We start from the raw sequence: 17,040 nt of genomic DNA, 5'->3' as shown, positions 1-17,040 counted from the left end.
ACCAACAAAATAATAAATAAAATACCAGGGTAGATGGGGCTGAGAGATTATGAGCTTGGTCAAAGCCACACACAAGTGTGGGTATTCTGAAATTATCTTTCATGCACAAATCTATCAGTCTGTTGTACAACCCTGATCCATAAGCATAACTGAGAAAAGAACATACAATACCTGCCACTAAAATCCTAAAGATATTCAGCATAGTCTAGACATCAGTAAAAGTAGTGTTGGTGTTCACTCTTCTTCCACCCCAGTCCCTGCCTCTGCCCTATCTGGAATTAAATGTCATTAAGAGGAAGACGGCTCATTTTCCAGCATTAAGAATAGTTCTATGTATTCACAGTTTGCAGATAAGGAAAGACACAAAAATGTTGCTTCATTTTTTTATTTCATTACTGTAGTCATTATACCAGTTCACCCCCCCCCCTTATTATTTATTAATTTTCTTCGCTTTTCATTGGAAATACATTTTTGCTTTTCTAAACCAACTAAAAATACTAAACTAAAAATACAGTTGGCAGAAATGCCAATCCTGTCTGTTGGAACATCAACAGCCCTTTGGGTTAGATTATATCCTGTCAAGCACACATCAGCCAAGTCAGCCTCTCCCTCTATCTGGGAAACTGAAACCAAACAGCGAGGCACCAGAATATCTACTAGATATAATAGGGATAGATCCCAACATTTAAAGAGCATAAATAAGGTCAGACCAGGAAGACTAACAAATTTCCAACAACTTTAACAAAATGCTGCTTTGCATCAGGAGAGGAATTAAAGACCGATGGGGGGCAGATGTCTTCTTCCGCTCAATGGAGAAGAACCCTTCACAGGTAAGTCCAATGGTCATTCTCCATTGAGCTAGAGGACATCTGGATGACGTCCCATAGCAGTGTCACTTTCTATAGGGTGGGGTCGTAGTCCTCTCCTGTGCTGTAATACTCTGCAGCCATATGAAGCATCCACTGAACTGAAGACATTCAGTCTGTAGTGCCGCACAAATGTGGAGAGTGAAGACCCCTGTAGAAGATCTCTTCTACAGACACATTATTATTGAATGATGCACCAATGGACATATTGCATACAGAATGAGCTGTGATTCCCATAGGGACAGACATCTTTTGCGCTGAATGGGCTTCAGCAATGCCTTCTCTGAAACACTAATGGTCTGCGATGAAATCTTAGAACCTTTATTATGATTAGCCACAGAAATGAACAGCGCCTCTGTTCTCCTAAATTCGTGTGTTCTTATAAGGAAGTCCTTGAGTGCTCTCCTGACATCCAGCTTATGCCAATAAACCTCTTTAGGATGTTTTGGTTCAGGGAAAAGTAGGAAGAAAAATTTCCTATTGTTGATGGAATTTAGATTTTACCTTGGGAATGAAGGTCTGTGCTTAGGACCACATTGTCTTTATGAAAATGCACAAGGATGGTTTTGCCGACAGGGCTGCCAGCTCAGACAGCTATAAGAAAGATGACCTTCATTCTTAAGTGTTTTGATGAGATGTTCCTGATCGGCTCAAACCGGGGCTTCGTTAAGGCATGTAACACTGTGTGTAATTTCCAAGTTGGAAATGGTGTCACGTGGGCCTGTCTCGGAATCTAGCTCCCCTGAGAAACCTCCTGATGTGAGGATGGGAACTTAAACTCTAACACCAGTACCACCGAAGCAATGACCACCACCTGTTGGTAAAGGGTGGATGAATGCAAGCCTGAACTAAGGCTGTCTTGAAGAAAACTAAGGACTTCACCCACAGTCAGACTTGTTGGTTCCACCGTCTTCCTCCAACACCACCTCACGAAGGCCTTCCAGGTGGTATAATAAATTCGCCTCGTGGAAGGTCTCCTAGGGGCCAGGATGGCATCTGTAACCTCTGCGCTATACCCTTTGAAGATTAACTTCCTTCTTTCGATTTCCAAGTAGTCAAGTTCAAGCACCCTGGATCTGGGTTAAGAACTGGTCCTTGATGAAGGAGATCTCTGTCCAAAGGAAAATGTAGCCGTTTGTGTACCGACAGTGCTGATGTTGGCGAACCACCAAGGTGCCACCAAGAGGACTTCAGCCCTCTCCTCTCTGATCTTGTGCAGGAGCCTGGGAATCAGCAGGATTGGAGGAAAGGCGTATAGTAGGCCTGGATGTTGAAAGTGCATCCATTGCCTCTGCTTCTGGATATTTGAATCACGAGAAGAATCTGGGCATCTGTCTGTTTTGGTATGAACCAAGGACTGAACGATCAGTAGAAAGACATCTCTGTTGAGAGACCATTCCCCTGGGTGGATTGTCTGCCGGCTCAGCCAATCCGCTTGCACACTGTGGATTCCTTGGATGTGTTCTGCTCAGACCGACAGGAGATGTGTTTCCACCCACAGCAGTGTAAGGATCACTTCCTTCTGTAGCAAAGAGGATCTGGAGCCTTCTTGGCGATTCAGGCAAACTTTGGCTGCCACATTGTCTGTCTGGACTAATGCGTGTGATCCCTGCAGAAAGTTCTGAAAGTTCTGCAGTGCCAAACATATGGGTCTCAATTTGAGATAACTGATGAACATCTTGGTCTCTGTGGAGGACCAGGTCCCTTGAGTGTGGTTGTCCTCCGATGTTTCCCAGCCTGATAGCTGGAATCTGTGAATACCTGCTTGGAGCTTGCCTTGGGACCAGTAATGCTTGCCTTGGGACAGACTGGAGTGTTTGGTCCACCACAGCAGACTGGATCAGATGGGGGATCTTCAACAGCCGATATGACTTGTTGGCTATCTGAAATTGATAAGGACGCAAGATGTTTTGAAGGGCTCTGGAGTGGAAGTGACCCCACTGAATGACTTCTGAGTAGACTGCCAGCAGACCCATTATACTGGCTAAAGATAGGAGGGAGCACCTTGTCGTGGATAAAATCAATCTGATTTTGGATCTTAGGAGCCTCTGTTTTTCTGAGGGAACAAACAGTTTGCAGGTCCCTGTGTCTATTAAGAACCCTAGGTGTTCCAGTCTTAGTGATGGTTCTAGGGAATTCTTCTTGTGATTGACTATAAACCTGTGATGTTCTAGGATCTTGATGGTTCGAGCACAGTCCATTGTGGCTTGATCTGGAGAGTCTGGTTAGAATGTCATCTCAGTACAGGTGTAGACGTACTCCCTGTTCCCTGAGAATCACTATTAAGTTCACTAGCACCTTGGAAAAGACTCTTGGTGCCATGCAGAGACCAAAAGAGAGTGCTCTGAGTTGGAAATGATCTTTCCCTATCCCAAATCTGAGGAAGCGACAGTGGCCCTCAAAAACTGGAATGTGGAGGTATGTCTTTGAAAGATCTATGGACGTTAAGAATTTGCTGGGTTGGAGGGAATCAGCAATGAAATGTAGGTTCTCTATTCTGAAGTGGCGTAGTTTTATAAAACAGTTTACAAACTTTAGGTCTAGAATTGCATGCCACTCCCTGTTCTTTTTGGAGACCATGAACAGAATGAAGTATACGCCCAAGCCTCTTTGTGTGGTCAGTTCCACCATGCCTATTTGAACGAGATGGGAAACTGCTTCTAATTTCCTCGACCTTTTTTCCCGGTCGTTGGATAGTGGGGATAGTATGAATCTGGGTGGGAATAGAAAGAAACTCTATCACGTAACCTGAGGTTACAATGTCCAGAGATGATAGGTCTGACTTTGATAGGGCCCAGATTTGATGAAATAGCTGTAGTCTGGCCCCTACCCTGTTGACCTTGGTGTCACACTTTGTTCTGTCAGGGTTCCTGACCAGAGTGTTCATTACCTGAGGCCTTCCAGAAGGAGAAGCCTTTTTTGAATTGTTGCCTTCTATTACCCCATGTGGAGCTTCTAAAGTCACTTTTGGGATGTGTGAATGCCTGTTGAGGATGAAAAGAACAGTTAAAGTTAGGTCTTCTTTTGAACTTTCGGACAGACTTAGTCATGGACTTGGTCTTATCTTTTGATTCCACCAATATGTTAATAAGCTCCTCTCAGAAGAGCTTGTTTCCCTGAAAGGCAAACTCAGTCAGTCTGGATTTGGCTCTCCAGTCCATTTGCCAGGCTCTCAACCACAGCAATCTCCTGGCAGCCACCGAAGAAGTCATTGCCCTGGCTGAAAAGTTTAAGTTATCTAGAGTGGCATCAGTGCCAAATGAAGCCGCCATAAGGATCCTACTGAACCCTTCAATCAGTCTGGACTCGCTCTGAGGGATAAGCTCTAGCAACTTCCTTGCACATACTATGGAGGCTCTCGCTACTATGGAGGCTGCAGCTGCAGACTTGATACACATAGCCATGACCTCCTAGGAGCATTTACAGAACAACTCAGTCCTTCTGTGAGCGTTTACAGAACAAGTCAGTCCTTAATTTGGTCCTGGCCATCTTTTGTGAGTAATCCGCTGACTGTAAGGCTGCTATAGGAGTATCGATGAGGGGTACTTGCAGCATGTCATTAGTATAATTGGATAGGGCATACAGCCTACAGAGAAAACTAGGGTACTCATTAGTGTGTTGATCCTCAAAAAATTCAGGAAAGGGGAAAAACTTCTTAGACGGATTGGGAGGAGGAAAAAATTCTGTATCCCCTTTGTGTTTTGATCTATGTTTGGGCTTTTCAGTTCCTTCCGATTGCCTCCTCTAGGTGCAGGACTGCCACAGATTTGGACAAAAGATACTGATATTCATCCGGATTGAAGAAGCGGTCATCTGGATTGAAGAAGTGTGAGGCTTGTTCCGGAACAGAGATCTCTTCTCTTACTTCCTCACCACAGGAAAAAATTATCTCCTCCCTCTGGACAGTATCTGAATCAGATGAATGTAAGGCCATGTACTCAGAGCTTCTTTAGAGCAGTCTTGGTTTTCCAAGGAATAGGGCCACTCTTATTGCCTCTGGGAGGGGGGTGAATGCCCTGTCCGGGTTACCCTGTGGAGAACCTTGCGGCCCAATAGCTTGGAGATGGGTACTGAACATGTTTAGTATGTCCTCTTGCATGGCCCCTCTCTCAGTAAAGAAAGACTTTAATAAGCTGCACTAGTTCCGCCTTAAGGGTAGAGGTCTTGCCCATCTCCTCCTCCTGATCATCAATCGATTCTGCTGTCTCCAACAGACCAAGGAAACTGATAGTCAGTTATGTATTCCTGCCTCCCTGATTGGTTGATGGAGAATACCCAGAAGTCCTCTAGCTCAATGGAGAAAACCATATTCAGAGAATCCCAAAATTTCAACATAGCCAGTATTCCCACAGAAGACTCCAAGATGGATATTCATGGGCTGATACACTGCTAATGCCGGATTATCCAGTCAGCAAAAACTGACCCAAGCAGCCTTATGATTGCTAAGGCTGAAAACTCAAGCTTATGAATAAATTTGTCAATGAGGCTTGTACATATCACTGACAGACTGAAAAACTGTGGCCTGTAGAAGTTTCCTGCAGTGCCATATTGCATTGGCTAGATACCATGGCTGGTGATACCACTTCAGATGCAGGCATGAGTGGAAACTTAGATGGAATTGTTTGGTTGCTACTACAGTATGCAGAATAAAGAGAAAATTCTCTCGTTTCTTCAGTTGATTTTACTTGACACTGTAAAAGCTTACCATCACCACCTTTTCCAGGTTTGCACACAGTCTAGTGCCCTGCCTAAGTACTGAGCTAGTCACTGAATTCAGCACATCATTTCCCCACTCTTGATCGTGCAAATTCGTGCAAATCCCAGTTCAGATGAAATTTATTCACTAAAAGAATCAAAGTAGGCTGCTATATCTGACATAGATATAGGATTTACACAGTGTAATACTGCCTTCTAGTTACATTAAATCCCTAAGCATATTACCTTATACTCTTCCCTCCATTTAATCAGTACTGATATGGCAGTATCATTAAGTCAGAGAATTCTAATCCTTTAATTTTTATACACTTTTGATTCCCTATTCACTTATATCTTGTGCCTTCTCTGCAGACTGTTTAGCCTACAAGTCTCTAACACACACACTACTGCTTAGCCCTAGTATTTTCAAAGCTGTCAGTCTTTGACTCTTCCTCACAGCATACAGAACAAACAATATTTCTTTCAAGTGCTCTTTCTAGGTCTATATAGGAAATACTGATTTCCCCCTTAATCAGCCATTGCCTCAGTGATACTTTTCTTTCATTTATTTATGCAGAGGTTTTTTAGTTACAAGTAATCAAGAACTGGTAAAGGTGTTCCACAGAAAAAATATTTCTGTTCTTTTCATGTTTCAGTAAATGGTAGTGGTGGGGAGTCATGGAAGTAACTGCTGAAGTTTTTTCTGTGATGACTCTGTTTCACACTTCTAGCCATGGAAATAGTCACTGTTACCTTGCTTTTGATTCCCTATTCACTTATATCTTGTGCCTTCTCTGCAGACTGTTTAGCCTACAAGTCTCTAACACACACACTACTGCTTAGCCCTAGTATTTTCAAAGCTGTCAGTCTTTAACTCTTCCTCACAGCATACAGAACAAACAATATTTCTTTCAAGTGCTCTTTCTAGGTCTATATAGGAAATACTGATTTCCCCCTTAATCAGCCATTGCCTCAGTGATACTTTTCTTTCATTTATTTATGCAGAGGTTTTTTAGTTACAAGTAATCAAGAACTGGTAAAGGTGTTCCACAGAAAAAATATTTCTGTTCTTTTCATGTTTCAGTAAATGGTAGTGGTGGGGAGTCATGGAAGTAACTGCTGAAGTTTTTTCTGTGATGACTCTGTTTCATACTTCTAGCCATGGAAATAGTCACTGTTACCTTGCGTGAGCTTCACTGCAGTGTTGACAAGAATACACCAAGCACAGAGGCTAGTTTCAGGACAGCAACTTTTAGTAATTTTACAGAATACTGATAATAGAGGAAATTAGTTCATCCTCAGAGGTATTTTCTGACTCAAGATTCCAAAATCTGAATTGTCATATTAGTCAGTTAACACATGCTTCCCTCCTCCCACAACAAACATTGTTTTGTAAGTCCATGGAGATAGAAACAGGGACAGTTGCAATTTCAGTTGCCGTGGAGAGATTTCAAAATGTCACCAAACAGGTGCCACTGCTGCCTACTTGATCAAGTTGAGAACTTGAGAGGTATGGGTGAACGGCAGGAGAGGGCAGACCCAATTACCAAGAGGGGACTGATTGGGCAGTAGATTGCAGGAGAAAGATCAGCTTCAGCCTGAACTGGGGTACTTGAGTGCCTTGCAAACAATGACCTGTTTACTCAACAATCAGTTTGATAGCTTGTCAATCATTTAATCTGTATTTGACAGGTTTCACAAGATTCCTTACTAATTATGTACTACAGCACAATTGGCTTTTCATGCAAGTATACTTCCCCATCCTTGCTGTGTAAGTATTCTACAGAGCCGACAATTTTTACTCATCAAATCACTCACAAATCATATAAATCAGACATTAATAAATGCTACCTTTCCATAAAATCCTACCCTTCCGTGTTCATCTATCTTAGGGATTCCCAAAGTGGGCAGTACTGTCATGCCCCCACAGAGCCTTTGTTTATTTCCCCTTTAGTTTCCCCACAGTTAGTATGGGTTTAGCTATGTTTTGTACAGTATTCAGTGGGAGGGAACCGAATTTAGTTCTGTCCCTTTAAGAAGCCCTAGGGCTGGTGTTCTACGACAGTTATTACCCAGCAACCTGTCTGATTTGGCAGTTAGGGGCCAACGGAAGCTGGGTGACAGCAGCAGTTAGGTGCCAACGGAAGCTGGGTGACAGCAACAAGTTAGACAGTCAAAGATGTTATAGATTCACAGTATTTAAGTTAAACAGTTATAGATGTTATAGTCTCACAGTATTTACAATAAATTCCAGACTCCAGAAAGTTGCTGCAACAAAGTAACCTTTATTTAGTTAGACCCGGGAGGAGTCAGGGTCTGTCAACATTGTTACAATTAAAGCTTTAAGTATTGAACTGTTAACTGAGTCAGTGAGTCTTACATTCTGCTTTGGCCGGGTGCAGGGCACCTAAACAACCACCTGGGGAGCAGAACAGTCTAACTTGAATGTTTCCAGTTTCCAAAAGACCGAATTGAAAGTTTCAGTCGGTGAGAAGCAAGGCAGGGAGCCTTTGCAGTAAAGGAACAAAGAAAGTCTGCCTCGCAACAGTAAGAGATTGGTTCCTATAAGCCCTAAAGAAGCTGGGCATAGGAAAGTTGAAGTCTTCTTTGCTAGGAGCACTGGCAGAAGAGAGAGATTGGTTCCTATAAGCCCTAAAGAAGCTGGGCATAGGAAAGTTGAAGTCTTCTTTGCTAGGAGCACTGGCAGAAGAGAGAGATTGGTTCCTATAAGCCCTAAAGAAGCTGGGCATAGGAAAGTTGAAGTCTTCTTTGCTAGGAGCACCGGCAATGCAAGAAAGAGAAGAAACTCACTCAGAGCCAACAAGCTCTATTTCACAAAGCAATGCTAGAAATAAAAGCCCACTACCAAAATGTTAGAATCTTTGCAAGATCAGGTGAATGTATTGCAGCTCAAATGCTCTAAGGCGTGGCAAGACCTCCTAGCAAGTTATCAATCTGGAAAATGCCTTGTACAAGAAGAAGAAATATTAAGTTGTAAGGAGACCTTACAACAACGGTACCTTTATGGAAAGGTCCAGCTAGGAATCTGATTTCCCTCCTAGAGCGTATGAATACATCAGAAGCCTTGAATATCAAGACAAAGATGGAGAAGGATCAGAGAGAAAAGGCAAACTTCTTTAACAACATTATGTGTGGTTTATCCAGCAAGTTTCAGGGATTGCAAGCAAGTCAACAATCAAGAGATCCAGCAGCGCAAGAACAATCCACCAAACCAACTGTAGACACTGCATCCCCATGAGAGGAATAGGAAGAGGAATGTCACCTCACATTCCAAGAAAGGTTACACCTGAAGTGCCAAGCAAGTGTGGCAGTAAATCTGCAACTAAAACCTCGTCTTCCCACACATCCCACAGAACAAGAAGCACTAAGTCAGGCTCAAATTATAGCAGTGCCTCTTGTCGTTCCCAAAGAGTGGCTATGGAAATGAAGATCCTGGAAGCCAAAGCTGATGCAGCGGCGGCTGCAAAACAAGTAGATTTCTTAAAACGAAAAGAAGAAATCATTGAAGAACAAGCGGCTCGTCAGGCACAGTCTAAAGCCCAGGAAGCAGCCCATCAGGCACATCAAGCCCAGTTGAAAGCTCAGGAAGAGGCTCGACAAGCAAAAGTAGAAGCAGCCTTGTCAACACTAAAACAAAGAGCAAAGGCAGAAAAGCTGATACGAGAGCTCAAGTTTTGGAGCAAGGCCTTAAAGAGAGTTTAATTACCTTCGGCTCTGAGGAAATAGAGGAAGAAGACCCTATGATGAAGGTATCTTCCTATTTAATCCAACAGTCATCCAACTTTGGAGAAGTGACTGCTGATTCGGAAGAATTCAGAGTGACAGAACATCTGGCAGCTGCAGAATCAGCAGAACTAATGTCCCAGATGTCCAGAGTGCAGCAATCCATGGTCCAGTTCCAACCACAGCATAGCATGGTTGCACCAGTAGTGGTGAGTCAGCAGACAGTACCACAAAAGGAGCTCCCCCAAGTAATCAACAAGCAAAGTCAGTTAGCAAATGAACAGAATGAGGGGAGGAAAACCTTTACAAATCCAGTTGGGATGCCCAATTTCGACTCTACAGTTTTTAGACAGGAGCAGAAGTCTCCTGAAGACACAGTTGTACCTGGAGTATCAGCTTCACAGTTATACTCTACTCCGCATCATCAGGCAACAAATCCCATTATGCAACCTGACATCCCAAATTTGTCAGATGTTTTGAAAGCTACCCTTTCCAGAAATCCTAGAAGAGATTTAGCAGACAGAGGCATTCAGAAGTTTTCTGATAAGCCAGAAGACTACTTACTTTGGAAAATTACATTCCAGAGAGCTCTCAAAGACCTGGGAAACTAGATGCCGAGGAAGAGCTGACCTTGCTTATAGCAGTTTGGGAACAACATCGTCAGGCATAAAATAAGAAGAGTCTATGCAGCACATGTAAGAAACCCTCACATGGCTTTAGAGCGAGCATGGAGTAGATTAGGCCAGAAAGATATGGAGCATCTTCAGAAATAGAAGCTTCACTTCTACAAAGGCTTAAAACCTTTCCCAAACTTGCAATGAAAGATTGCAAGAAACTGTGGGATTTGACAGATCTGCTTTCAGAGATGGAGTCTGCGAAAGAAAACCCCGAGCTGCCAGGACTTGCATGTTTGGATCAGCATTTGACTCAAAGAGAAGTTATCGACAAGTTGCCCTTCCCTGAAAGAGCAATGGGGTAAAGAAGTTTTTAATTACAAAGAGAACCATCAGCAAAGGTATCCACCATATTCATATCTTGTAAGATTTATATCAAGAATGGCTAAAGAAAGAAATGATCCCCAAACAGGATTCCCTTCTTTGTACCAAAGTGTTAGAGAAGAGAAGAAGTCATTCCAAGAGTTTAAAGGTAAACCTCAAGTTATGGTTAGGAAGACAGAGACAAATACAAACTCAGTTAAACAATTCTCAAGTAAGCCATTGGAAATTATGTGTCCAGTTCATAAAAAATTGCACAACCTCAATGACTGCAAAGAGTTCAGAGAAATGCCTTATGAAGAGCGCCTGTCCTACATAAAGCAACAGAAACTGTGTTTTAAATGTTGCTCTTTCAAGAACCATATGGCCAACGAATGCAAAAGAAAGGTAAAGTGCCAAGAATGCTCCAGTGAACAGCATTGTTCAGCATTACATCGCACAAAACCACTTCAGTTACCAAAGAAAGAGACCAAAGAGGCAGAAAATATCCTGGAGAAACCATCACAACCAAAGGAGAACAGAGCGGCAACAGCGACATGCACTGCCGTATGCTGATGGAACAAAAAAGATCACATTACTTGCCATCCGATTTGTCTGCGCAGATGTTTACTCAAAAGCTTCACGCATCAAGCCCAAAGTATGTATGTGGCATTAGGCGCTTTCAAAGCGATACTTCATTAGCCACTCCAAGAGTTTTTTGAGATGTTTAACATACACTCAGAAGAGATAGAATATGTCATGACCACATGTAGTGGAAATCAAATAATGACAGGAGTACCAGCACCAGGCTTTGTTCTGCAAGCAACAGATGGGACAGAGCAATTGACACGACCTACTCTCCTTGAATGTCAACATATTCCTAAACGCGAAAGACAAATCCCAACAAGAAGCATCGCCACGCATCACAAGCACCTGGAGTCTATAGCAGACAAGATACCAGAGCTTGACCCAAATGCTAAAATTCTGCTGCTTATCGGCACAGATTGTCCAGAGGTGTTCGTAGTCAAAGAACAAAGTGAAAAGGTCCCCAGGAATGCCATTTGCTCAGAGGTTAGGGCTGGGGTGGACCATTCTAGGCCCAGTTTGTTTGAACCACAAAAGAATACCTGAACACGCACACACCTTCTGCATGGGGTTTATGCCAAATGGACGACCCACGCAGATGTTGGACTGCCCAAATCACATCCAGATACAACATCATAGCATAGAGGAGTTGGAGTCATCAGTGTTTAAAAATTACAGTCCATGATGACCAGCCAGCCTTGTCCATAGAAGACAAGCGTTTCCTAGCCATAATGGAAAGAGAGTGTCAGCAGGATGAGCAAAGGAAATTGGATCACACCTTTACCCTTCAAAGAACCCAGAGACAAGTTGCAAATAATCGTGTCATGGCACTGCAACGTTTAAAAGCACTCCAAAGAAACATGGAAAAGAAACCACAGTTAAAGGAGGATGTTATTGCCTTCATTAACACCATGATAGAGAAGGGCCATGCCGAAAAAGCTCCTGACATTGAAGACCATCAAGAATGCTGGTATTTACCATTTTGGAGTCCTATCACCCCAGAAGCCACATAAAGGCAATGAAAGTGGTGTTTTGATTCTAGTGCATTATTTAATGGCACATCTCTTAATAGAGTTCTGCTGACAGGACCGGATTTAATTAACAATCTTATCGAGAGTACTGTTGCGTTTTAGAAAGGAAGCTGTTGCAATTATGTCAGATATTCAACAAATCTTCTATTCCTTTTGGGTCAGAAAAAGACCATAGAAATTATCTTCGTTTTCTGTGGTTTAAGGATCCATATCAGATGTCAGAGGTGCAAGAGTACAGAATGTGTGTTCATGTTTTTGGAAACAGCCCCTCACCAGCTATTGCAAACTATGGACTTAAGAAGACTGCAAAACTCTTAGAGCAGCAATATGGATCAGAAGTGAGTCAATTTGTTCACAGAGACTTTTATGTAGATGATGCTTTAAAATCTACACCCACCCAAGAAGCAATCAATCTTCTCAAACAAACTCAGCATATGTTGGCCAACGCCAACATAAGATTACACAAAATTGTTTCGAATAGTCCAGAAGTGCTGCAAGCCTTTCCCGAAGAAGATAAAGTAAAGGAAATAGAAACTTTAGAATTAGGACAGGAGTCCTCAACAATACAAAGAAGTTTGGGTTTGTGCTGGAAAGTTAAAAAGGATGAGTTTACCTTTCCAAGTTCCAGACTCAAAGAAGAGCTGCACACGTAGAGGAGTGCTATCCACAATCAACAGTATTTTTGATCCCCTTGGGTTTGCAGCACCAGTCATTATTCAAGGTAAATGCTTGCTGAGAGAGCTAACTCAGGACATTAAAGATTGGGATCAACCTTTGTCAGACCTTGAAAGGTCCAAATGGGAACCCTGGAGGTCAACTCTTTCAGCTTTGGAACAAGTCAGTGTCCCAAGGAGCTATGTGTTCATTTCACCCAGTTCAGAACATCTGCAACTCCATATATTTTCAGATGCTTCAGTTCAAAGCGATTGCTGCAGTGGCCTATCTTAGAGTGATCGAGGTGATCAAAGTGTACTTAGGTTTTATTTTAGGAAAGGCTAAGCTAGCACCGAGGCAGAGGCCATACCATACCCCGCCTTGAACTTTGTGCACAAAGTGCTAGCCACACAACTTTTAGAAATTATCCAAAGGGAATTGGACTTGTCCTTTCAGGAAGTAGTGCTCTATATAGATAGCAAAGTAGTGCTAGGATATATTAACAATATACATCGTAGATTTTACGTATATGTGAGTAATAGAGTGGATCAAATACATAAGATCACCACACCTAGCCAGTGGCAACAGACAAACATGAAAGGAGAGACCCCTCTCTTTGTAGCGGTGGATAAATGTCTTGTGGAAAACGTCCATTTTCTGCTACTTAATGACTTTAACCCTGATTTTAAGAATGAAGATGGAGATTCTTCTTTATTCAGAGTTCCTGAACGTTGAACCACAAGCAGTGAACCACAAGCAGTTTGAATTCTGCAATCAAGATTGTTAGAAGTTTACAGTTATAGTTAGCATAGAAGTTTACAGTTAGCATAGTTGATATTATGTATTAGGGATAGATAGTTATTAAGAGTAGTACAGTAAGAATAGTTAAGTATAGTTAATGGAAGTTGATAAAGGTAAAACTTCCAGAGGAAGTTTTAGGCGGGAGTGTCATGCCCCCACAGAGCCTTTGTTTATTTCCCCTTTGGTTTCCCCACAGTTAGTATGGGTTTAGCTATGTTTTGTACAGTATTCAGTGGGAGGGAACCGAATTTAGTTCTGTCCCTTTAAGAAGCCCTAGGGCTGGTGTTCTACGGCAGTTATTACCCAGCAACCTGTCTGATTTGGCAGTTAGGGGCCAATGGAAGCTGGGTGACAGCAGCAGTTAGGTGCCAACGGAAGCTGGGTGACAGCAACAAGTTAGACAGTCAAAGATGTTATAGATTCACAGTATTTAAGTTAAACAGTTATAGATGTTATAGTCTCACAGTATTTACAATAAATTCCAGACTCCAGAAAGTTGCTGCAACAAAGTAACCTTTATTTAGTTAGACCCGGGAGGAGTCAGGGTCTGTCAACATTGTTACAATTAAAGCTTTAAGTATTGAACTGTTAACTGAGTCAGTGAGTCTTACATTCTGCTTTGGCCGGGTGCAGGGCACCTAAACAACCACCTGGGGAGCAGAACAAGTACTGCCCCTTGAGGTTGGTGGAAACTTCAAGGGGAGGTGAGGAATTCTGGAGTGGTAGGGGGTGGCTAGAATGTTGGGGCAGTGGGGGGGGCAGTGGCAGGAAAAAGGTTTTGTCTTTCTATCCAGATGACTGGTGTGTTTTAAAGGAAAAGCAGCAGAACTCTCCTCTCTGAGAAGCCGGGGGGGGGGGGTCAAGGCAAAGAGTTCTGTAGCTGCTGTTATGCAAGGCAAGATTTTTTAAAATAGCACTCTCCTTGGTCATGTTTTCTATGTGAAATACATATGTGTGTTTACTGTGATAGAAGTCGTTCTGAATTTGCAGTAGACTTAGTATTATTATTTATTAGGTTTAATATACCGCCCTACTCCTGGAGGGCTCTGGGTGATATACAATAAAATCAACAAACAGCAAAACAATATTCAACAGAATACAAACAACATCATCAGAAAATCACATTAAAATCCCTTAAAAACCGTAGTAGCAATATATCACACTCTATATTTATATAGTGCCAAGAAAGACTTGTGTGTTCCTATGTGAGGAAGGGGGAGCACGAGGGATGTGGCTTAGGAGTCAAGGGGGCAACAGCCCCCCAAAAGTTTGGGAATCACTGATCTATGTATCTTTAATGGAGCTAATGACCACCAATAAGTTTGAATTGAACGTGGGTTTGCCCATGCAGTTTTAGGAAAACCCTGTGCAAATTGGTTCTGCAGCTGTTTGACACAAATTGAACAGATTGAGTTCAGGTTCACATTTGATTGTCACATTCAAATATGATAAGTTCAACAGGCGAATGTCTTCTCTGAGAAATTTGTAGCATCCCTTTACCTTTCCCCCAGTCTCCAAATCACTCAGCAGTTAAGTGCAAGTAACATAACATCAGCTACCAGAAACTTGAAACTAATATGAAAATGGTGGATGTAACTTTTTGGGCATGTTGGGTATTGGGATCAGTCCAGAGGTGGGATCCAACCAGTTCTCTAGAAGTGGTTACTAATTTTTTCTGAGTGCCGAGAAGGGGTTACTAAAGCAACCTCCCTGCCCAATAGGGACTGGAGGTGAGTGTGTGCGGCGGTGCCACTGTTTGAATCCCACCACCATCTGAACCAGTTATTAAAATTTTTGGATCCCACCACTGGATCAGTCTATACACATGTTTTTTTTCAGCAAACCTTGAGGGAGCCAAGACTGTGAGATCCCTAAACCCAAGTGATGATTTCACTTTTGTCAGTATTTAAAGACATCTCATTTTCACAGCAGCATCACAACAGTACCAGCACAACCATCTTTAAGCCCACTTTTGTCAAGGAAATAATGATTGTATCTGTATATAATAGTGCAACAATCCTTTCACTTCTAAATTTAGGAGCATGAAAATTCTGTCTGTATCTGGCAGTGGTAGACTAGTGAAACTCAGCAGTTCTCCAAGATAGAGCTAAACAAGGACTGTTGATTATTGATTCCATTCATAAGCAGCTTCCGTTTTCAGCAGAGCTGAACAAAATTTCATCCACCATTTAATGTATACGGGTGTCTTCTTGTTTTTTTTTTAAACAAAATTAAAACTCACATTTCATAGACAAATGTCAAAATCAGTGCACTCATAGCCAGAGAAAACATAAACACATCCCAAAGTATTTCAAATATAATTAATTAACATATTGGATATGTTTACTGGGCTGAATACCAGAAGCACTCCAGTTCACTTATTTTAAATGAGGTTGTATTGTGAGGTGACAAAGGGCTTACACTGTGACATGTATCCAACCATGCAGATTAAAAGCAGAGTGGACAGCCATTTCTACTCAGTTCCCTCACTGCACAAGACCTTCTCTTAGCTCCCTTTGTTACTTCTTAGGGTCTGCTGATCCCCAGGAACAAAATTTCAGAGGACTCAGTAAACTGTCCTGGTTAAGAGAAGCAGAAAATACCACTCCATGGATGAATGGAGGTAAAACAATTCAAAACAGAGATTGTAGTGCAGAAATCTAGTATTGGTTATTACACTGTTTTCTTTTACCTGCTATTAAGATATTGTAGAATTAGTTTCATTCAGTAAGCTACATAAAACATTCCACAACAGCCACGTTCAGGAATAGTGGGTTCTTTGTAAAGTGATTTGTACTAAGCAGTGTTTCTTGTAAACTTTTCAAAACTTATAGCCAAATCCTTTTAACAGACTGACTGCTGAGTTTATTAAGCCAATCTGATGTGAATGAAGTAAATCACACATCTTGATTGTGCATGTGATCTCTTAGTAGTACATAAAGCAAACAGGCTATTTAATTTGTAACCCTTACAAAAATTAATCTGATTCAACCTATTTTAGCAATAGTCAATGATTTACGTTTCCTTTGGAATTGTAAATGCAGTAGTTTGAAACACAATAAATGCATCTGAAAAACAAAATTGTTCTAGAAAGGTGAACAATTCTTATTGGTCTAGCTCAAAAGTTATGAATACACCTGAATGCCTTACCTTTCGGTAAACAATCATGTTTGGAGAGTTCTCTTCTTGATCAGCAGTTTCCATGTCACTGGATCCCTGGGCCATTATCAATAGGTCTCTTCTCACCCAACTGCAAAAGCAAAAGCAGAATTCAACAGAACACCCGGAAAAACAAAAGTATGACAGGGATAAATACCAAATTATGAAACCCAAAGCAGACCCTGATTCAGGCTGACCTAGAGAGTGTTGTCATCTAGTGAAAACTCCAATCCAACCAATACAGAAGATACCTGGTCCTGGGACATAATTTACCACAGGCTCAGGCTTCTCCTATATCAGTGGGTCCCATGCAATCCCCTCCTCCAGACAACAAGTACAGGAATGATGGCAATGAACCTGTGCTAAAATCAGAAAAGTGTCTGGTAGCATAACACAGTCCATTGGACACTTACCATGAAGGGCCCTTCTCATGGTAGGCCAAGATGACATCATCACATCACTTGGCACAGCAAGAGTCCTGCTCGTTACAGAATGTCAGATTACAGAATTGCATGTGCTCATAAGTATTCT

The 17,040-nt window shown here is 42.0% G+C and overlaps 1 protein-coding gene across 3 annotated transcripts in view; it reads right to left on the bottom strand.

Annotated features, from left to right (window-relative positions):
• The window catches only part of RGS6 (regulator of G protein signaling 6), a 244,991-nt gene that overhangs the window by 213,673 nt on the left and 14,278 nt on the right, over positions 1-17,040 (bottom strand). For all 3 annotated transcript variants that reach the window (XM_048484070.1, XM_048484071.1, XM_048484069.1), the window contains exon 2: positions 16,501-16,600. In XM_048484070.1, coding sequence (XP_048340027.1) covers positions 16,501-16,575 — 75 coding nt within the window. In that variant the 5' untranslated portion in view covers positions 16,576-16,600. The remainder of the gene's footprint in view (positions 1-16,500; positions 16,601-17,040) is intronic.

The sequence above is a fragment of the Sphaerodactylus townsendi genome, linkage group LG02 (genome assembly GCF_021028975.2).
Source record: "Sphaerodactylus townsendi isolate TG3544 linkage group LG02, MPM_Stown_v2.3, whole genome shotgun sequence".
In the NCBI taxonomy this organism is placed as follows: domain Eukaryota; kingdom Metazoa; phylum Chordata; class Lepidosauria; order Squamata; family Sphaerodactylidae; genus Sphaerodactylus; species Sphaerodactylus townsendi.
This window is presented reverse-complemented; position numbering and strand designations above follow the sequence as displayed.